This window comes from Cicer arietinum, chromosome 5 (assembly GCF_000331145.2).
Source record: "Cicer arietinum cultivar CDC Frontier isolate Library 1 chromosome 5, Cicar.CDCFrontier_v2.0, whole genome shotgun sequence".
NCBI lineage: Eukaryota > Viridiplantae > Streptophyta > Magnoliopsida > Fabales > Fabaceae > Cicer > Cicer arietinum.
In genome coordinates this window covers 38,802,062-38,824,641 of record NC_021164.2, presented here as the reverse complement: position 1 = coordinate 38,824,641, position 22,580 = coordinate 38,802,062, and the positions used below count along the sequence as shown (strand labels likewise).

Genomic DNA, 22,580 nt, shown 5'->3' with positions numbered 1-22,580 from the left:
TTCAAGTTAATAAAAAATATTAGGTTAAAATTAAGAAAATTGTATATTGAAATTTTTAACAAATTGATAGAATTGCAACTTTACAAGCTTATAGAAAATATATGTTTGAATAAAGATTCAATTTTGAGATTTTTCATTTTTTTGAATTTGAAAAGTTATGAAATTGAATATGTAAGTTATGCATTTGAATGATTATGAGTTCGAAAGTCATAGATCTCATGAACATTTTCGGTTTTTAGAGTGAAGGAAATCATAAATATTTGGGTTTTTGATTGAAAAATATCATAAATTTTTTAATTTATAGGTTTGAAGATGAGTGCAATAAAGAAGATAATAAAACTTGATGTTTCTTGTCAAAAGTTTATAAAAATGACCAATTTGACTACCAGAAATATATTATAAATTTCTGAAGTTATAGATTTGAAGATGAGTGCAATGAAGTAGATAATAAAACTTAATGTTTCTCGTCAAAAGTTTACGAAAATAACCAACTTGATTAACACAAATATAGTTAAAGAATTAAAACTGAACGAAAAACTATTAATGGATTAAAGTGAAACAAAAAGTAAATTAAGAGACTAAAAAACTAATTTAACCTAAAAAAGATAAAAGACTAACTGGTTATAAAAAATTATAAAAGATAAAGGACTAACTTGTTATAAAAAATAAATGATTAATGTTGTTTTTATATAATTTATAGGACTACATAATATATTTAAAGGACTGAGAAATATTCTTTTTAGACACTTCAATTCAAATCTAATTTTCACCGGAATCAATTTAAAAATTAAGAAAAAATTTCATTTGTCGTCAAAGAAATTTTATTATCATTAGCAAGAGACTTTATGATTGAATTTATGGTAAATTTTTTATATAATTTTTGGTTAAAGAATCAAATAAGTTATGTTTGGAACAACCAAATTCTTTTTAATTTTATACACAATAAAATTAACGTTTCGATCTTGGAATCTCTTGACAAAAGGTCCTAACCACTTGTTGGCATTATGGGCAATCTTGTATCATATTTTAGGACTCCAAATCAAGAACAAAATGTAAGAGTTTCATCTTCAGACCATGTCACATAATGTTGTGAAAAAGCTCCTTCCTTTAAGGAGAAACCAAATCGAAACTAATCAGAGTCTGAAAATGGCATCTGGTAAGCATCAGATGGTTCTGAATCTGTCATGCTAGGGGGCATATTTTTGTTTGGTCGTCTCCGGACCCTGTCAGTTGGTCTCTGTTTCTTTTCTTCACGCGAGGGTGCCTGTCAGAGCGAAAATATACAATTATTTCCTCAATATTAAAATATGCAAGACAACCATATTGACACCAAAAGTTACCATGGAACTAGGAGGTTGACTTGGTTGTTTTGACTGAGATATTTGAACTTGTTGGCCTCTTCTCAGCCAGGTGGTGCCCAGAGAAACTAAGGCTGCCAGAAGCAAGGAAGGACCGATTCTTGGATCGTCAAGGTAAACAGAAAGTCCACCAACAGCACTCAGAATAGTACGCATAATATTTTTCAATGGAATCTTTTGTGCAGTTTTTGACCAAATAGGTTCTGTGTCATCTGGAACAAGCTTGGGAGTTTTTAGAGTCTGCAAAGAGAAAAAGGCATTGCATAATAAGAAAACTATACAGACTTCATCCCATCAACAAATATTTCTTAATTTCAAGCATTATCCTATGCATAATAAAGGTAATATTTGAAATCATGAGACATTTGAAAAGCACTGGTAAACAGAATCACACTCAAATTACTAATGTTTACATTTAATGTGGACTTACGTTCAGGTTTTGGCAAAGTTATGGTTTTTGGAGAAAAGAAGGAAAAGAGAGAATAAATATTTTGAAATATGATTATGGTTTAATACTAATAATAATAAGATACAAATGGCTACTAACCCTTATTTATGATACAAGACTCCAAATAATAACTAAGATATAATAATAATTTGATACAAATGACTACTAACCCTTATACATATGAATTATGATACAAGACTCCAAATCCAAATAGAATGATTGATAATAATTTGACATGAAAGACTGGGCACTAACCCTATATATATTGATACAAGACTCTAAATCCTAAATAAAAAGAAAAATTGGTAAAAAAGCCATAACTAATAACTAAGATATACAGAAGCAAATTTTAACAGACAATATATGATTCACCAAAAACTAATCCTATGAGATAAACTAAGATACTCAAACACAATATCAAAATTATAAGATATTGACAAAGCCTGCAAAGTTAATATGACTTACAAAGAATGGCAAATCTCTGGAGTCACCATCTTTTATTATATTTGCGAGCCACTGAGTTATCTGCTTAAAAAACAGAAAATATATTAAGAGAATTGTGCATTACATCTATGCGCTTGTACAGTAATTCTTATAGGCCACAGGTTATTTCACAGGAAATATGATGATAATACATTTGAGTTACACAAAATGTAAAACTATTCATATAGTTATGCAGACAATGCAAACACCACTTTTCCATGTGAAAATTTTACAGTACAACGACAAACCTCAGAAACATCATCTGTGCCCTTGTACCCAGCTACAAACTGGCCTGCCTGATCGGATTCATCGATTAAATCTTGGACTAGCAATGATTTCCACTTTGACATTTCCTGTGTCCTCGTATCAACAGCACTACTATTCCTTAGGTACCGAATAACAAGCAACCGAGGAATATCATTCATACCCTTCCGTTGTCCACAAGTGCCATCGCTTGCCCCCTCACCAAGGTAAAATTGACAATAGTCCTGCATAATAAGTTCTGTTAATGGCAAAGGCCAGAAATATATTTTTGTTTCAAACACACCAAAAGAATTTAAAAGCACCCACTCAAAGAATGTATTAAGGTTTATATAAAATTAGGTCTTCCATCTGCAATTACTAACACAAGTACAGCCACACATTTCTATTTACATTTAAAAAATCATCATTTAAAATCTTTATATTCAAATAAATATTGAAATCCAATGAAAACAACATCCAAGAATTTAACTCAATGCACCCTTAACAAGATCTAAATTTTTCAAAATATTAAATTATCTGGAGCAAAGAACTCAAAATGGACAAAAAAGTGTTTTATTTATCAAAGGGCATCTATACATCTTCAAAGCTTAAAATAGTAACAATGAGAGGATTATCATATTTGCTCTTTTGGGACAGAATATAGGAAAGTGAAGCTTTTTTAATGGTTTTCTCATAAGTATTTACTGTTTTCCGGTATTTTACAGAAGAACAAAGAAAACACATTTCGTATTTTACACTAAAGGAAATGTGGACTCGAATCATATTGTTTGTTGAGAAACAGAATGAATTGCAACTACAGTCATCAGCAATAGCAATAGCAATAGCAATAGCAATAGCAATAGCAATAGCAATAGCAATAGCAATAGCAATAGCAATAGCAATAGCAATAGCAATAGCAATAGCAATAGCAATAGCAATAGCAATAGCAATAGCAATAGCAATAGCAATAGCAATAGCAATAGCAATAGCAATAGCAATAGCAATAGCAATAGCAATAGCAATAGCAATAGCAATAGCAATAGCAATAGCAATAGCAATAGCAATAGCAATAGCAATAGCAATAGCAATAGCAATAGCAATAGCAATAGCAATAGCAATAGCAATAGCAATAGCAATAGCAATAGCAATAGCAATAGCAATAGCAATAGCAATAGCAATAGCAATAGCAATAGCAATAGCAATAGCAATAGCAATAGCAATAGCAATAGCAATAGCAATAGCAATAGCAATAGCAATAGCAATAGCAATAGCAATAGCAATAGCAATAGCAATAGCAATAGCAATAGCAATAGCAATAGCAATAGCAATAGCAATAGCAATAGCAATAGCAATAGCAATAGCAATAGCAATAGCAATAGCAATAGCAATAGCAATAGCAATAGCAATAGCAATAGCAATAGCAATAGCAATAGCAATAGCAATAGCAATAGCAATAGCAATAGCAATAGCAATAGCAATAGCAATAGCAATAGCAATAGCAATAGCAATAGCAATAGCAATAGCAATAGCAATAGCAATAGCAATAGCAATAGCAATAGCAATAGCAATAGCAATAGCAATAGCAATAGCAATAGCAATAGCAATAGCAATAGCAATAGCAATAGCAATAGCAATAGCAATAGCAATAGCAATAGCAATAGCAATAGCAATAGCAATAGCAATAGCAATAGCAATAGCAATAGCAATAGCAATAGCAATAGCAATAGCAATAGCAATAGCAATAGCAATAGCAATAGCAATAGCAATAGCAATAGCAATAGCAATAGCAATAGCAATAGCAATAGCAATAGCAATAGCAATAGCAATAGCAATAGCAATAGCAATAGCAATAGCAATAGCAATAGCAATAGCAATAGCAATAGCAATAGCAATAGCAATAGCAATAGCAATAGCAATAGCAATAGCAATAGCAATAGCAATAGCAATAGCAATAGCAATAGCAATAGCAATAGCAATAGCAATAGCAATAGCAATAGCAATAGCAATAGCAATAGCAATAGCAATAGCAATAGCAATAGCAATAGCAATAGCAATAGCAATAGCAATAGCAATAGCAATAGCAATAGTAATAGTAATACAATCATTTACAGCAAATACATAAATTGAGCACGAAAGATTTGTTCCTGTGTTTACTGCATAAACTAATGTGAGTCCAAATACAATCATCTTATGTTTACTTTTATCTCTATCGCTTGTTCTTTTCTTAAACAGGTAATGTCCAACTGAATTCTAATGTAAGAAAGATTTTATTCTCTCTGCTGAGTATGGAACCAATGTCTTTTCAAATACCTCTAGAGTCTAGACACACATACTAATGCTCAGTGTTTCCGGCACAAACTATGAAGGGTAATACTAATACCAAATGGCTCTATAGGCTAATCAACAAAACCATCTGTAACGTACAACAGCACAGAAATGATACATCTTACACTTCACACGAGTATATCATCGTAAAAAGTAAGTCTTGTTAAAGATGACTATGTACCACTGAACATTGTATCATGATGGAATCATATTCTAATAAATCGATTTAGAAGTAAAATCAAGTGACAAGTTCAAATTGATGTGTTATAGACAACCATCACTTGAAAGATTAGACATTGACGTCAGACAGGGCTGCAATTTAGAATAATGCTTCCTTGATTATTGAGGGCCATTGTCAAATACTATTGGCATCATTAATAATGTAATCTGAAATTCTGAATACATATCTATAAAATTCTTATTCATTCACTAATGCTTATTATCGGCTTTGTGCAACACATTATGACAAAAAGAAAACAGAAAAGTATAAACCAAACTAATAACAGAAAAGAATTACCTTTTGCTTTTCACCATCAAGCCAAGCAAATGTCAACCGCTTTCTCTTAAAGGCATCCACAACTGGAGCCAACGATTGATTTTCAGATGATGCATCTGGCTCACTTTGCTTAGACAATGTTTCTTGAACCCTGCAAATAGTCTATGGGCCGACATTACAACATCTGGAAAATTTGGCAAATACATGCTTCTTTGAAAGACAATATGTACCTTCACAAAGTATAAACAACAATAGAAATCTTTTTCTACTAGGTGGGGTATGTACATCAATTTAAATGACACTATAAAGCCCAATCACAAATCATTTCTAATGACAACAACAACCACGTCTAATCCCACTAGGCAAGGTTGGCTATATGGACCAAATGCCGCCATTATGGTCTAAAATAAATCATGATTATAGCCAAACTATGGGTGTCTAAATCTTTCCTAATGTTTTTGCTTGTAGTTTTTCTTGTCTTCCTCTGTTAGCAATTGGGTTATACCTGATCTACTCTACTTGATACCAACAAGTCTCCTCCATCCATGCCCAAACTACCTAATTTGATATTATGTTGTCAATAGCGCCACGATAGTGTGCAATTGCGGGGGAGCAGAGTGGTTCTGATATTCCCTGTGACGCCTTAGGCCTGCGAGACGCCTTCAACTGGTGCGGCGTTCGCAGCTGCAAATTGTGGCCAAATCGGATTACTGTCGCATAAAACATGTGAAATCACATCCACTATTTAGCGGTTGAGCGAAATTACTTAAGATCCCCTTTTTTAAAACATTTTGTTTTTTTAGTAAGGGTAGATTAGTTGATTCGAATAGTGTAAGTGACTCAATATGTTAATATTAGTAGGTCTCTTCTTCTTCATTCAGTCTATCTTTCGTATTCCCTTCTGCGACAGTGTTCTCTGTTCTTGTGTGTTCTATGCATTTCATTTTCTGCTTTGCATTTCGACGACGTTCTCTGTTTTCGTTTTCTGCTTTACGTGGGAGCTGTGTTTTGTCTTTCTATGTTCTTGCACTTTTTTCTCTATTCTCTTGTTCTGTTTCTGTTCAACAATGGCACAATCATCTGCCACACCAACCAGTCCAACCCCCAACAGTAAAGGATACCTACTCTTGTTCTGTTTTCTTTATTTGATGGGATGTTATGTTGATTATTTTTTATGGGATATTATAATTATAATTATAAAGTATGATAGCTCCTTTAACTTTTTGTTTTTTCTATTTTTTAGTATTTATGTATGCCGTTGGAATTTATGTTTAGTTAGCATACTGATTTAGTCTTTGCAATAGTGCCTATCCCGCTATAGTGGTTTCGGGGTTCAGTGCTCCGCGCCACTTTCTCTGATTAACAACATAAACATATTTTCCACAGTAGGTGCTACCTAAACTCTCACTCTAATGATATCATTACTAATCTTTCGTCTAATGTTTCCATCTCTCACTCTAATGATATCATTTCTAATCTTTTGTCTAATGTTTTCATCCATCCAACACAATATTCTCAACTTTACTGCATTAAGTTTATGCTAGTGTTTGCTTTTATTTCCCAATGTTGTGTCTCATACAAGATAGTTGCTCTTACAATTGTAAGATAAAATTTTCCCTTTAGCTTGAGAGGTACATACCATTTTATCACAAAAATTACTTGAGCCCCTCCATTTCAACCACTATGCTTGAATCTGGCAGTTTAGAGATCCCTTTACTTCTCCTTTGTTTTGAACAATTGACCCAAGATGTTTAAACCATGTGACTTGTGGTATGATATGGTCTCCTACTTTCACCTCTAAGCTAGTGATGCTTCACATTTTGCTAATCTTACATTCCATATAATATATATTACTTTAACTCAAACAGAATCCATTTGTTTCTAAAGCTTATTTTTGTGTCCATCAATTGACAAACCATTTAAATCCTCTTTAATTTTGACACATAGTTTCCTTGGCTTCCCTCAATCTTTGACTATGGAAACATCTTTCATCTGTTTTACCCTTTTTACAGGGAGTCCTACAATTCTTCTCTACACAAGCCTAAACCACCTAATGAAAGACTCTACCATCTTTTCAGAATAGGTGTCACCCACAAGGCATAAGGACTGAAAATTAACAAGGAAAAAACTGTGTATAAAAAACTTTTAGCCAATTTATTAAGATTATGCATCTATTAAGAAAACTAATCTCCGTTAACAAAGAGGATGAGTAACATGCAGTAGTTTCAAAATGCTCTAGAAACCTAATAAAACACAAATGCTCTAGAATGATTACAAGAGATTTCATTTGATATTTGCAACGAACCCATGTAAAGACAATTCATAATGCAAATGATGAATTAGCACCTACATTGTGGAACATATATCATGCAAGATATGTTAAAAACAATACAAAATACATACTTCACGCATTTTGTTCAATTCCATACTCGATCTTCCCACTGCAATAGCACAATACCAAATATTTGTATCATATCCAGCACGAGAATAACCACGGGGATCACAGCCTAGTTCCATTGATGTTACACTCCTTAGTTGTGGTAGTTCTGTGAGAAAAGGAGACAGAAAATTTTGGCAGATTAATTAGGGCTCAGAATAAAATTCAGGCCATAAACTACTGAATAATAGCCTAACTTACAAAATAATATGAAATACTATGAGTGATAAGTTTATGTTTCTGTTTTATTATTAAAAATATCCCTCAGTTATAGGGATTTGGTTGTATAGAAATACAAATAGGGATTTGGTTGTATAGGAGTATAAATAGGAATTTGGTTGTACAGGAGTACTAATAAGGATTTGGTTGTATAGAAGTACTTAGGGATTTGGTTATATAGTAATCTTGTATATATAAATGATATATTGTTAGCATATTTCAATTCAATAAAATATATTTCCCTAATTCTTGAGATGGTATCAAAGCTCTCGGTCTTCGCTTCCGCATAACCCTGTCGCCTTCATTGCGGTTTCTATTTCCTAAAACCTTAGCCACCTTCATTGTGGTCCATTTTGCTGCCTTCATTGCAGCAATTTGAGATTTCTTTTTGGCCTATTCGCTGCAATAGTGTGTTCACTATTCACGTCATTACTGTTCACGTTCGTTTGAACACCTTTGACTGTCTTATAGACCTCTGTTCACAGCCGTTTTCAACCAGACTGTAGATCGGCCATTTCTAGTTCTGTTTTGGTTGTTCACATTATGATCAGAGCACTTATGTTGGTGGGTCATTTGAAGTTGACACGGTTTTTGCTAGGATTTTTATGTTACAGACTTTGGTCGCTATTGTTTTTGCACACCTATAGTTTGTGCATATTTTTGGACATTTGAAGTTTGTTTTGTTTGATAGATCAATCTTTCGTCTCTAATATCGTATGTCTGTTGGTTTTATGGATATGACAGCTAAAGAAAGGGAAAAGGAACTTAGATAATCAAAATCTTCCTCCAAATCTACTCAACAAAAGCAACTTTTTTTTCTAAATCAATAAAGACCAACAGGGAAAAGGTTATTTTGTACCACTACCGTCTTGATCATCCTTCATTTAGAGTCATAAAATTGTTGTTTCCTTCCCTCTTCAAGAAATTAGAGGTAGAAAGTCTTCACTGTGAGGTGTGTGAACTTGCTAAACACAAACGTAAACCTTTTCCAGTTAGTAACCAAATGAGTACTTTTCTCCATTTCGTTTAGTTCATACTGATTTATGGGTCCCTCTAATGTTCCAAATATATCTGCTTCCTGTTGGTTTGTAAACTTTATTGCTGATTGTACTCGAGTTACTTGGGTTTACATATTAAAACAAAAATCTGAAGTCAGTTCTGTATTTGTACAGCTCTTCTCCATGATTAAAAAAACTAATTTGGAGTGAGTATTAAAACGATTAGGTCCGAAAATGCCAAAGATTACTTTAATCACGAATTTAATTCTTTTTGTCAAAAGGAGGACATTATTCACGATTCCTTATGTGTTAAAACACCCCAACAAAATGGGATTGCAAAGAGGAAGAATTGGAACTTGTTAGGTCAAAATCGAGGGATATTATTTGAAAATAAAGTTCCCAAGAAATGTTGGGGAGAGGCAGTTTTAACTGCATCGTATCTCATAAATCGTTTACCTTCTAGAGTCATTGCCTCCAAAACTCTTGTAGAGGCTCTGTCGGCATTTTATCCTGATGCGTCCAATTCCAATAACCTTACCCCTAGAATATTAAGGTGTGTTGTTCGTCAATATCCATAGTGATGGTAGAGGAAAACTTGATCGTAGAGCCTTAAAATGTGTCTTTAGATGGTACTTTTCCCCTCAAAAGGGTTACAAATGCTACCATCCACCATCCCACATTCTTTGTATCCTTTGATGTTACCTTCCATGAACAAGAATGTTACTTTGGTCAAACTCATCTTCAGAGGGAGAATACAAGGAAGATGAGTCTCTTCTACTTCTTGAGTTGACTCTTGAACCATAAATTGAAACTGAAATTGATTTTCAAAAGATGGAAATGAAGGAAATAACAATGTTAAGACTAAAATTGATTATGAGAAAGATGGAAATAATGACACTAATGTAAGATATGAGAAGAATCTAGTATATACAAGAAGAACAAAGGCCATTATTGAATCTATTCACATCCAAGAGTCTAATCTAACTTTACATGAGGTAACTTCCCTTGACGCTTCAAACTCTAGTGGTCCAATCTACGAATCTTCCCATGCACTGGAATCAAAATCCAACACACAACCAACTTATGATGACCTTCACATCCCAATTGCTCTTAGGAAGAATACTAGGACATGTACCAACGAGCCACTCTACCCTCTATCCAACTACCTACGCATTGAACAATTCCCACTCACCCGTAAAGTCTTCCTCACAAGCCTAAACACTACCACTATACCTACCTCTCTATCTAAAGCATTTTCTGACATGAAATGGAAACAAGCCATGGACTTGGAAATAGAAGCATTGGACAAAAACAGTACATGGGATTTGGTCTATCTACCAAATGAAAAGAAACTTGTAGGATGCAAGTGGGTATACACTGTAAAGTACACGGCTAATGGGTCTATTGAGAGGTACAAGACAAGGTTGGTAGCTAAAGGATTTACTCAAACGTATAGAGTGGATTACTTGGAATAATTTGCTCCGGTTGCAAAAATGAATACCGTCATAGTGATATTATCTCTAGCAGCTAATTATCATTGGAACTTGCACCAAATTGATGTAAAAAATGTTTTTCTCCATGGAGATTTAGAAGAGATTTATATGAACTTAACCCCTAGATATAATGAGCATATTGCTGCTAACACCGTTCGTAAGCTAAAGAATGCTTTATATGGACTTAAACAATCGCCACGAGCGAGGTTTGGAGGTTTGCTAGAGTCATGGTGGGTCTAAGTTTCAAACAAAGCCAAGGAGATCATACCCTCTTTATCAAACACTCAGAGTCATGGGGAGTAACAATGTTATTGGTATATGTGGACGACATTAAAGTGATCGGTGATAATGAAAAGGAGCCACAACTGTTAGGGCTACACCTAGCCAAGGAATTTGATATTAAAACCTTGGTAAAATTGAAGTATTTCTTGGAAATTGAAGTGGCTCACTCTAAAAAATGGATTTTCATATCCCAACAAAAATACAACACAAATCTTATGCAAGAAACGGACAAGATAGCATGCAAGCCAGCGAGTACACCAACAGATCCAAATTAAAGTGGAAAATGCAGAAGAAGACATTGCAATTGACAAGGAAATGTACCAAAGGTTAGTTGAAAGACTCATATATCTATCACATACTAGACCTGATGTTGCCTTCGCTGTAAGCCTAGTCAGCCAATTCGTGCACCAACCAAAGAAGGTACACTTGCAAGCTGCACTCAGAATCATGCAATATTTGAAAAGAGCACCAGGAAGAGGAATTTTGTTCAGAAGAAATGGAAATGTGGGTCTTGAAGCATATACTGATGCTGACTATGCAGGGTCAATTGTAGATAGGTGGTCAACCACAGGATAATGAACTTTCCTATATGGGAATCTTGTGGTATCCACATCCAGTGCTGAAGAAGAATTTAAGGCAATGGCGCGAGTTACTATGGTTAAATATCGTTTTGGAGGACTTGAAGATAAAGTGGAATGAACCAATAAAACTCTATTGTGATAATAAATCTGCTATTAGCATAGCACATAATCCAGTCCAGCATGACAGAACCAAGCATATTGAATTTGATAGATGTTTCATCAAAGAAAAACTCGATGTGGCCTAATTTGCATTCCATATGTCTCCTCCCAAGGCAACCTTGCAGATCTTCTAACTAAAGGGTTAAACAACAACAACTTTGAAAGAATTTTATCCAAGTTGGGAATGGAGAACATCTATTCACCAGCTTGAGGGGGAGTATGTTCTATTATTAAAATTATCCCTGAATTATAGGGATTTGGTTCTATAGGAGTACTAATAAGAATTTGGTTGTATAGAAATACTAATAGGAATTTGGTTGTATAGAAGTACTCATAGGGATTTTGTTACATAGTAATCTTGTATATATATTTGATATATTGTTAGTATGGATACCTTAAACTGGAGGACGTTTCAATTAATAAAAATTACAATTATCAAAAGCACTGGGCAATTTCTACTAAAGATATGTAACTACCTTGCTCTTTATTATTTTCCATCATAGTCAAAAAAACTGAATTGTTAACTGAACCTGCAGCACACAATGGACAGATCGTCAGTTAAAGGAAGACCAATGTAAATTCAATTGGGTCTCTGGTGGACTGACAGAAGCAACATACCATGATGCACAAAAGGCTTGACACCTGGGTCTTTAAGAAATACTATGGCAGGTGCAGATTCCACCCCAAATCTAACATAAAATAAATTTAAACTAAATTAATTCAATAAGTTCTTAGATCAAACATTGAATCAACAAACTGGTGAATATTTATTTAAAATATTCACATCATCATTCTCTATATGGGAAAAGTAACAGAACAATATCCTCCAGTTTAAGTTTAGTGAAAATTGCAACTTACGCCCCCAACCAGTAGGATGATTCCTCTTCCTGCCAGAGAACGAACGCAAATGAAGCAGAAGCCCAATAGTCTATAGCTACTTGTCTTAAAAATGGAGACGCACGCTCTCCAGATTTTGAGAAAAATATTACTTTCACCTATAAGCAGATGATTCACAAAAACAACCCGAATTACAACTAATAAATTCAAATATAGATCTACTGAATCAAAGAGCATGTAAAACGTAAGCCTTTCACAATATTTTTTTATAATTAAAAAAGAAAAGTATGATGATGAGGATATACATACGACCAACCACTAACCCTTATTTATAGTAATGCTAGACTCATAGTTCCATACCAACCAATTAATGAAAAAATAATGATAAAATATGGGAACTATGAAGTACGGGCACTGCTGGCTTAAGCCGAGTGTGCTTATCGTTATATAGACCAGCTAATGACCTTAGAGAAAGATGAAAAGAAAACATCTAATGTGGCATTCAGTTCAAAGAGCAGACATCTAAAATACCTAGCATGTAAGGTTTTTGGGTATAAGATTGTTCTAAATGTAGAACTCCAATACTTTATATGGGATTATAAATTATTGTTTATCTACTTGTGTTGAGAAAAAAATATTTATAGTATATTATATCACTTTGAGTTGGAATATTTATTGTTTGCTTCTGTGTTAAAAGGAGCCAGCAACATCGACTATCCTAAAAATTTCAAGCTGTACACGTAAAAGGCGTTTTATAAAAGGTCTGATATCCACCAATTTTATATTTATTCAAGAGGAGTGTTGTTTAATGTATACCAGTGCATTGTATCATAATGACCACTGGAGATAATTTTTTAATATTATTTTATTCATCAAAGGTAGAGATTTGATGATGGCTTGGGCTTCGTATTCTATCAAGATCTTTTACTCTTTGAATTAAGAATATAAACAAGACTAAGCATTAATGAGGATGAAAATCATTTATTACTTTTATTAACTCTCGAAATCAGGCCTGAAGGAATAAGTTCCAAAATCAAAATAACAAAATATAGTGCTTTACGTCTTTACAATATTAACTTTCTTTGGATGCAGATCAATCACAATATTAAATAAGCCATATTTTTATTCTTTTGAAAACTGTATCAGACTGCATGTACCAAGCAAGAAATTTAGCAAGAATTTACAGATGAATTAATTCAAGCCATTTGTAACGTAGTGACATTGGACAAACTTAACTTCTCATTAATTAAAGTCAATCATAGCAGAAAATACAGTAAAGATTCCACATAAAATTGTCATAAAATCATTTTATGAAGGGTTGGCATGTATTACAACTATAGAACAATAAAAACCAGACAACTAGATAATGTGAAAGCCATGTTATAACTTTACTAACTGTTTATCCATATTCGTAACTGGAGATATTCTCAACAGGAATTCCGAAAATGTAACCCCCAAAATAATTTGCTACCTAACTTAATTAAGATGTTTGGGACTTCATAGAAGAATAACTAAGAAGATACCTAGCAGGGGAATTATAAAAAGATCTATATTAAGAAAATTAGGAGGAATGAAAATACATAAATCAATTTACAGAAATAATATAAGAGAAAAGTAATTGTACCTTATGATGACTACTTTTTCCAAAAAAATTTGGCACCTGAAATTTTTTAAGTAGATTTCCGGAAACCATTTAGTTAGTAACCATAAAAATTTAGACAAGCAAATATAATAGAAATAAAACTATTAGCAATAGCAATGTACTATTTAACTCAAATAGATATTAAAACATCAGATTATAAAAACCTCAGTTTCTCCATCATGATTGTGTATCTAATTCAAACGACAGAAGAAACTACATCAATTACATCAATCTTTTATTTTATTTTAAAGAAATATATAAAATTTGTATATTATTCAGTATATGAATGAGATCCAACATGGAGATTCTGTTCAACCCTTAGAATTGACATTCGATCATATGGTGTATGAAAGATAGGAAAAGCCATCGAAGTTCTTTCTAAAATGTTTACATCGAACCCGAATCTTCTTGTTACAATCAAATCCTATAATTTTGTGTTTTGATTATATTATTGTGTTTAGAAAAGGTTACAATCAGAATTTTGTACAAAGAACATTTGGCCCAAAAGCTATTTTTGTATATGTTGAAAATAAAATATTAGCATGACTCCATACCGATTGTACAGAGAACATTCGGCTCAGTTGTGCAGTGTCATTAAGTCTACAGTTCATCCAGACGTTAAACCGATTTTTTGTCCACATCTCACGTGTGAATCGGTTTGGAGTCAGGCAAAGGCAATCTACACTAACGACACTCAACATCTCGATTAAGTTTGTCACCGCTTGCTGAATATCATTACCCTGAACACAATAGATGGTTCTATTTCTTCATATCTTGGACCGTTCATAATGCACTTCATGATTTTAATGAACTTCTCCCTCCTGCTGCAAGTAATCCAGTTGAACAAAAGAAGGATCCGGATCAACGTAACACCTTCTTCATGCTTCTTGCACTCCATGGCCTGCCCCAGGAGTACTCTGCAACTCGTGATCAAATTTTGGGGTCTGTTACTGTTTTGGATATGCCTACCACCTCAGTGATCCTCCTTCAAGTACCAGCAAAACATCCAGTTGAACCCTCTATTACTTTAGCTCTAGGTGACACTGATGCCCTTGCATCTCTAGGACATAATCAGAGTCGCTCTCGTGGAGAACTATCCAACTCTAATCCCCGTCCCAAATGTGAGCATTGTAATCGGCTTGGACATGCTATCGATCGTTGCTGCAAGTTGCATGGTAAGCCTTTGCCTTCGATAAATGCAACTTGGCTTGATCTTTCCGCCACTATTCAGACTACACCATCTCCACAGGGCTCCCCTGCAAATTATGAAGATTTTCTCCAGTGGATTTAGAGTCATCTGAACTCTTGTTCTACTACTTCAATTGCACACACTGTAAATTCATCTATTTACCTCTCTCACGCATCTTCTCTCGGCCCTTGGGTTCTTGATTCTGGTCCGTCTAATCATGTCACTAATAATAAAAGTTTCTTTTATTCTCTCTCTACATCTGATTTTTTACCTCCTATAACTTCTGTCAATGGCTCTCAAACCCAGTCTCAAGGAGTTGACACTATCCAAATTCTCCCTTCCATTTCAGTTGCATACATGATTGTACTATTACTTTCACTAATGATAATGTTACCCTGTAGGACCGGAGTTCGGGACGGACGATCGGCGTCTGATGTGAGTCTCAAGACCTCTATTACTTTTCTCTATCATCCAAAAGGTGCTCTGCCACAAATTCTTCTCATACTATCCATGCTCAGCTAGGACACCCAAGTCTTACCAAACTTCAAAAACTAATACCTAGTTTGTCTAAGTTGTCCACTTTACATTGTGAGTCGTGTCAGTTAGGGAAACACACCCGTAATCACTTTCCTAATCGAATCAATAAAAGGGTTTTGTTCCCTTTTCCTTTAGTTCACTCTGACGTTTGGGGTCCTTCTCCTACTGTGTCTACTTTAGAGTCTAAGTATTTTATTATTTTTATTGATGATTACTCTCGTTGTACGTGGTTGGTTAATTTTAATGAAAAATAGTTTTGAATTGTTTTCCATTTTTGAGCAATTTTATCAAGAAATTAAAACTCAATTTGTTGTTTCTATTCGTACTTTAAGAAGTGATAATGCTTGGAAATATTTGTCCCATCAATTTCCAAATTTTATGGCTTCCAATGGTATTCTTCATCAAACGCCATGTCCTCATTATAAAGAACTTCCGTTGTGTCGTCGAAACACATGGGTTATTCAACATGTCTCTCAATGTTTTCTTCTCATTCAATAGTGTAATAATTAAGTAAAACCAAATTAGGTGCCAAGTGTCAGCGTACTTGAGCTTACAACAAAAAGTTTTAAAAAATCACCTTTTATAATTGAAGAGCAAAGCAATTTGGCAAGGTGTATAAAACAAAACATTCTGCTTGTTTTCTCTACATTAAGGAATAAACTGAAACTAGATAAATTAATTAATAAAAAATTGCAGGGGAATGAATTTAGGCAGTAGACATCAAAACATAACCAAGCTTGTTTATACTGAATATTATACTATATATTAACTGCTACCCATGAAAACTGAATTCAAATGTTCACTTGTACAAGGAATTTCGCTATTATAACATTATTAACATAAATGATAGGAGACAAAAATAAGAACATTGCCACATATATTTACAGAAAAGAGCATGATATTTTAGAGTTTAGACAAATTACCAATGATTCCTTTGTGAAGTAGTTAATTTGAGGTAAAGCCAATACAGTTGTTGTAAACCAATTTGTAGCCGCGTCAATCGAAAGCTCACCATCAAACCTGACACATGTAAATGTAGTAATTGACTAATGCATTTTCAAAATGTGAATAACCTTCAGTGAGTCAAGTTTCAAATGATATTCAAAATAGTAATCCCCTATCAGCATTTTCTTATAATAAAACTCACCTGCTAAAACATTTTGCAGTACGACATCCAGGAGGTATGGCAAAAAGAGATGGAATTCCTGGATAAATATTTTCAATAGGTCAGACAAGCAACTTATTATCCTTATCTCCTAAAACATAAAAGTCAGAAAACATGTATATGCAAATCAAGTAGAATAACTCAGAAACTTCTAAAACTTCACCATATCAAATAATGTATATCCAGCAATCATGCTCAGTCAGACGAACATATCTGTGCTTGTCATAGATGGACTTGTGTTTGTGGAACTGGGGGCATATGCTCCCACCCACTTAAAAACCATTTCTATTACTATTACATACATACAACACAAGTGTATACAGACCCAAACATTGTCAGAATCAGCAACATGTCTGCAACTAGTCTGATTTATGCACAATAGAAACAATCTTTACAATGAACTTACAACGGTAAGATCTGCAAAAAAAAGTGCTTCTGGTTTGGGCCTTCATGCTCAAATGTTTTATTTACAAAATATGAGTGCAAAAGAAAACAACTATTTAAACCTGAACAATGGATGTTTTGACAAGAGGTAGAAAACAAAAATTTCATACTTAACTCAGCACATACCATTTCTGAAAACGGGTTTTCCTGTTGATCTTTTATCAGCAAAGTAAATAGCGACCTCCTTCTCACCAAGTTCCACCATACCAGTATTAGCTAATGGTTCCAATAAAGAAGCTAGAAGCAGAGAAATTAATCAGAATTATCTTATCCTTAAATTGATGTTGTGACCGATACAATAAAATGCTTGGATGTCATTTAGATTGAGTCCATATTATATATTATAGAATAACACATTCATAAGTGCAATATTTTACTTATGTTCATAAAAAGATAAGAAAACTATATCGCACAAGAAAAAACATAGTACCCAACCAGGAGTTTGTGATCAAATGACATACCAATTTTATTCCAGGACTTAGAGAACTCAGCACAACGATTGCTCCCCGATGAATACAACTGATACATACATGTATGTTAACTTAGGAACTTTTACAGAATAAACTATATAATAGTTAACGATTACAGAATCAGGCAAGAATGGTGATAAAGAGCCTTTGCCAGAAAGATCCAACAAATCCATCTGTTGAGGGACAGCACAACCCCAAAAAGTTGAACTTGGTGTCTTCTGGATTTACAAATGTGAAAAAACAATAATTCATAGTTTTCGTATCCTCAGACAACATGATGGAAAACAAATCACTTACCAACATAGAAATGCAGTCTCAGATATTTGTTTTGTTAAAATAATATTGATATTACACACAAAAAAATGCACTCAGTGGAAACTTCATCTGCTTATCCCCATTTTTCAAGGTTGACGCAGTGTATTAAAAGGTGTGAAAAGATGTCCCTGAGTGAAGAGGTATTGCACCAGAAGGGCTCAGCTACTAAATTTGAGGCACATGCCTCTGGCACCTTAGGGATGCTTTTGTGATTCTTGCAAAGCAAAGCTTTAATGCCTTATTGATAACCATAAGGAATACAAAAGCCCATCCATCTAACTTGCAAACCGAAATGCTAAACGAAGTAAAAGTCACAATGTTTAAATAAAGAACACTTATCAAGCTGCTTTTTGACTAATAGTCAATGCATTAAGATGTTTAGTAAATTGAACACCTCAATATTTCAATATTTTACATGAATGCTATACTTGAGTAGTTAAATGAAGTAGAAAATTGATGCATATTAGTTAATATTTTCACTGTTGTATTAATTTTTTTGTTATCATTCACCCTTTTCTTCAAGGAGGCATTCACATTTTCGTGCCTCTTTCCTAAAGCCATTAAAACCCCATTGTGCGTTAGTAAGACCTTTAGCCATTGACTACATAGAATTATAGTGGACCACATACAGTGCCAATGCATTTATGAAGGTAAAACTGCAATCTGTCACTTAAAAACTTCTTAAATCTATTAAATAAATTGGCATCCCAGTTATATTTCTTAGAATAAAGTTGAATGCAAATAACAAATCTAATATCCCTTAAATGAATTAATATTTTCAGGAATCAATTCCCCATTTTTCAAAAATGATAAAATGCTGCATTCTGGAGACAACAGCACATAACATTTAACTTTTTTATTATTATGAAAACAATATACTTTATGTTGAATATTTAACTTATTTTCCTATGTCAAAAAACAAACATAAAGACTGAACAAGAATCACTAATAAAAATTTATATCATATTGGTTATCTCTAAATGGTAGGCAAGCCTCACCCCCAGGAGCTAGCTTTTGGGATCGAGTAAGACTCAGTTTAAATCCCACGATGGTATCAAAGTCTATCTTAGATATGTTGTTCAGCCACCCTGTTGTTGCAACTCCCATAGATGACCAATCTTGCAAGCTTCATGCTCTAGATGTCCAGTCCTAAGTTGAGGGGTGTGTGTAGTAGACCACTTGAGATCCCATATCGACTTGATACGAACAAAATAGTGGTTATAAGTGACGGGGCAGCCCTTACCCCAATGAGCTAGCTTTTGGAATTTAGTTAGGCCTAACCCATATTCGAAGACGATCAACACAGTTTCACAAATGAAGATTATTAGTTACAACATATCAGCATACATTATACATACCTGAATTAGCCATGGCTTTGCATCTGGAAATATAGACTGGAAATCACTTGCAGTAATGCCTTTAGCAGAATGATCAATAGACTCTGAGAGGTAAGAAATGATGCATGGATCATTGAATGTGTTTTCAAGTCATAAGTCGTTCAAGAATATTCAAAACACAATGTCATTTATGATGAATGGCTTCACTAACCAGAGGAAGGGGTGTGCAGTAAAGGGAAGTCCAATTCTGAAATGCTTTTCCCTGCATAACGCTTGTTGGCACTCTCAATGATATGCTAGCATAAAAAATCATATCATTTAGTTGGAAAAACATTGGAGATGACAAGATATCAAGGACAAGAGACACATGTTTGGAACAGATTGTATAAAACAGATAAGTTTTGAAGAATGCAATCAAAAGTACTCACAAGTTGTTCATCAATGCCAAATAAGTCATAGTCTCTTTTCCATAAAGGATTTGTCAGCAACTCATAAGCATATCGAATCTGTAAGCTTTCAAAGGAAATTAAGTACAGAAAACCATAGTAAATCCACAATTCTTGTGTCATAATGGACAGCTGCCAAATAAAGAACATACACTATATTTTGAACCCTATTATAGTACATGGGCATATGTTAGGAAAAAGATAATACCAAATTACAAAAATACTAGTACCATTCAGGAATGCTATTCCACCCCTTAATAACATATTTCTGGGTTATAATATCCAAAAAAGTTTCATCATTTCATTTTCAAAGGAGTTACATTGCATTGCACGGTTCAATCTGCACAACCACCAGAGCATACTTGATTTTTTTTATATTTTGACAAACAAATTCAAGTTACAAAAAGATATCCAATTACCGCACTTCATTGGCCTAAATCTTATTTTCTTTCACACAGATTCACACCACCAAAATACACTGTCATTTTCAAGCAAGGACCAAATTTAGCATGCAGATATTAGAATGGTATAACTAACTATACCTGATATGTAAAACACATTTACATTACATATTTACGTATACATACACATAGTCTCACATACATATTTTGATAGTGCACTTCTTCGCTGTAATCAATCACAATTACAATCAGTTTGAGATCACTCCTTTTTTTCAATTGCATACACTTAATACTACCCAATTTTTGTGAACAGACTGATTCAAACTAGGCTAGCTTCACTAACAAATTCAACATTAAATTTGAACCTCTCCTACATAAATAAAGCACTTCTCTTCTCATATAGTATTTGCATCAAGTCAAGGCTATAACTGTAGGTCTTTGACTGTTGCAGATTCAGTGCCTATTGGCTAAGAACCATATATACTTGGAAAGCTATCTTTCTACAATGCTCAAATAATTCAAAAGAGTCTAGTCTTTAAGAAATAAAGTATAATTTATTCAGCATGAGTCAAACTGGTCATAAGAAAATAAATTAAATCAGAAAGTGAACACAAAAAAATCTTAACTAGGATCAGACAAGGCTGAAACTGATTAGAACTATCCTGATCATAGTGTTTGTGTCATATTTAATAGAATCCCACTTCACATTACCACATAGGCATAGCTGTTCCTGTTAACTCTTTAGACTTTGTTAAGAATTATCCAAAAATAATATTAAAAAAATTCTGCACCAAAGACCTTTTCTTTGAGGATTAGGTGCATTATACAACAATTCAAATGATAAACTAGACACCTCATAAATTACACTAACCTTTAAAAACTCATGAACATCAGAAACTTCCACATCCGAATTCCTGAAAGACCATGAAATTGATCTCGTAAGATCATTAACAACAATGCTGATAAAAAGTGTTGTAAAAGATGCCACAACTTTTTTTACATATTCAGAACAAACTATTACAGAACAACATGATCAACGAAGTACATGATATACAAAAATCATTGTTCTTTATTTGAGTTATTTTACAAAAGGAATCTTAACGCCCCGTGTTACATCCATTAAACTCCATTACATGTTATAGAAACCCTAAGTAAAAGCAAATCCTAAGATTTAGAACAAATTTTATCTATTGTAACTTGGAGAATATGTAAAATATAAAATAAGAAAGCTACAACAGTACCCATGTTAAGTAGAGTGAGCACTGAGCAGTACCCATTATATATCCACTACTCATCTACAACAGCCCAAACCTAAACAGAAACAAAAATATTTAACTACAATCAACCCTCTTGTCCTACACCATATTATAAATTGCTCAAGACTAAGTGTATGTTTGGTTTACAGTTGAAAAATTGCAAATGTAGGTTTGGACTTGTTGATATCTCACATTGACTAGGTGTCTAGATCTTGGTGGTCATCGGATAACTCTAGTCCTCGCACATAAATCAGAGTTTTAAATTGCATGCAGCGTTGGAAATTTCTATAATGGAAACACAATTTTAAACCATGATCACATTCACAAATTTGTGCAAGTAACTTTGTAATTGCATTTTCTAGCTTACTGAGAAATTTTAAAATTGAAACAATTATTTCCATGAAATGGTACTAAACATATTAAGTACAGCAATGCTATTCGATAAAAAAGACTTGTGAAGGTGAGGAGGATCTTATAAAAAGGTCTGCAACAACAATTTGAGTTGTGTCATCAGGGTTTTTGAAGTCTTTGCAAACCTAATACAACCACGATTAAGACTACATCAACTATATTTGACCACAGTTCTACAACAATATCAAGGATCGCAAAGGATCAAGATGCGACCAAAATTTAAAATCTTGTAGGAGTATGAAAAGAAAGAATACATTACAATACTTGGATGGGAAGAGTAACTGTATATCCACACACTTGTATTCTGTCTAAATTCTAAAATAATCATTCTTCAATATTTTACAACATACATTTACCTTGCATAGTAAAAACTTATTTTCTACTCCCTCCAGTCCTTTTTAATTGATGTATACAAATACATCAACTTATGTTGACTCAACTATATCTTTTAAAAATGACCGAAGGAAGTATTAAGTATGAGCCACTAGAATGATGTTATCATGTTAGTATTTTCCAATGCTAACTACGAAGTACAAACACAAAGACCAGACACAACCTTGACAAGAAAATCAAAATAATAATTTTAAATAACTATGTTAATCGATGTC

At 33.5% G+C, this 22,580-nt stretch overlaps 1 protein-coding gene across 1 annotated transcript in view; it reads right to left on the bottom strand.

The window, feature by feature from the left end:
* Positions 1 to 849: 849 nt before the first annotated feature.
* Positions 850 to 22,580, bottom strand: part of LOC101511440 (uncharacterized) — a 22,377-nt gene continuing 646 nt past the window's right edge. Inside the window, exons 3-20 of the mRNA XM_004499951.4 lie at positions 21,177 to 21,219; positions 19,887 to 19,964; positions 19,670 to 19,754; positions 19,480 to 19,562; positions 17,798 to 17,855; positions 17,463 to 17,573; positions 16,875 to 16,932; positions 16,651 to 16,747; positions 13,984 to 14,019; positions 12,381 to 12,517; positions 12,141 to 12,211; positions 11,999 to 12,052; positions 7,757 to 7,899; positions 5,375 to 5,515; positions 2,538 to 2,777; positions 2,272 to 2,331; positions 1,341 to 1,598; positions 850 to 1,264 (exon numbers count right to left, since the gene is read on the bottom strand). Coding sequence (XP_004500008.1) covers positions 1,130 to 1,264; positions 1,341 to 1,598; positions 2,272 to 2,331; positions 2,538 to 2,777; positions 5,375 to 5,515; positions 7,757 to 7,899; positions 11,999 to 12,052; positions 12,141 to 12,211; positions 12,381 to 12,517; positions 13,984 to 14,019; positions 16,651 to 16,747; positions 16,875 to 16,932; positions 17,463 to 17,573; positions 17,798 to 17,855; positions 19,480 to 19,562; positions 19,670 to 19,754; positions 19,887 to 19,964; positions 21,177 to 21,219 — 1,888 coding nt within the window. The 3' untranslated portion in view covers positions 850 to 1,129. The remainder of the gene's footprint in view (positions 1,265 to 1,340; positions 1,599 to 2,271; positions 2,332 to 2,537; positions 2,778 to 5,374; positions 5,516 to 7,756; positions 7,900 to 11,998; positions 12,053 to 12,140; positions 12,212 to 12,380; positions 12,518 to 13,983; positions 14,020 to 16,650; positions 16,748 to 16,874; positions 16,933 to 17,462; positions 17,574 to 17,797; positions 17,856 to 19,479; positions 19,563 to 19,669; positions 19,755 to 19,886; positions 19,965 to 21,176; positions 21,220 to 22,580) is intronic.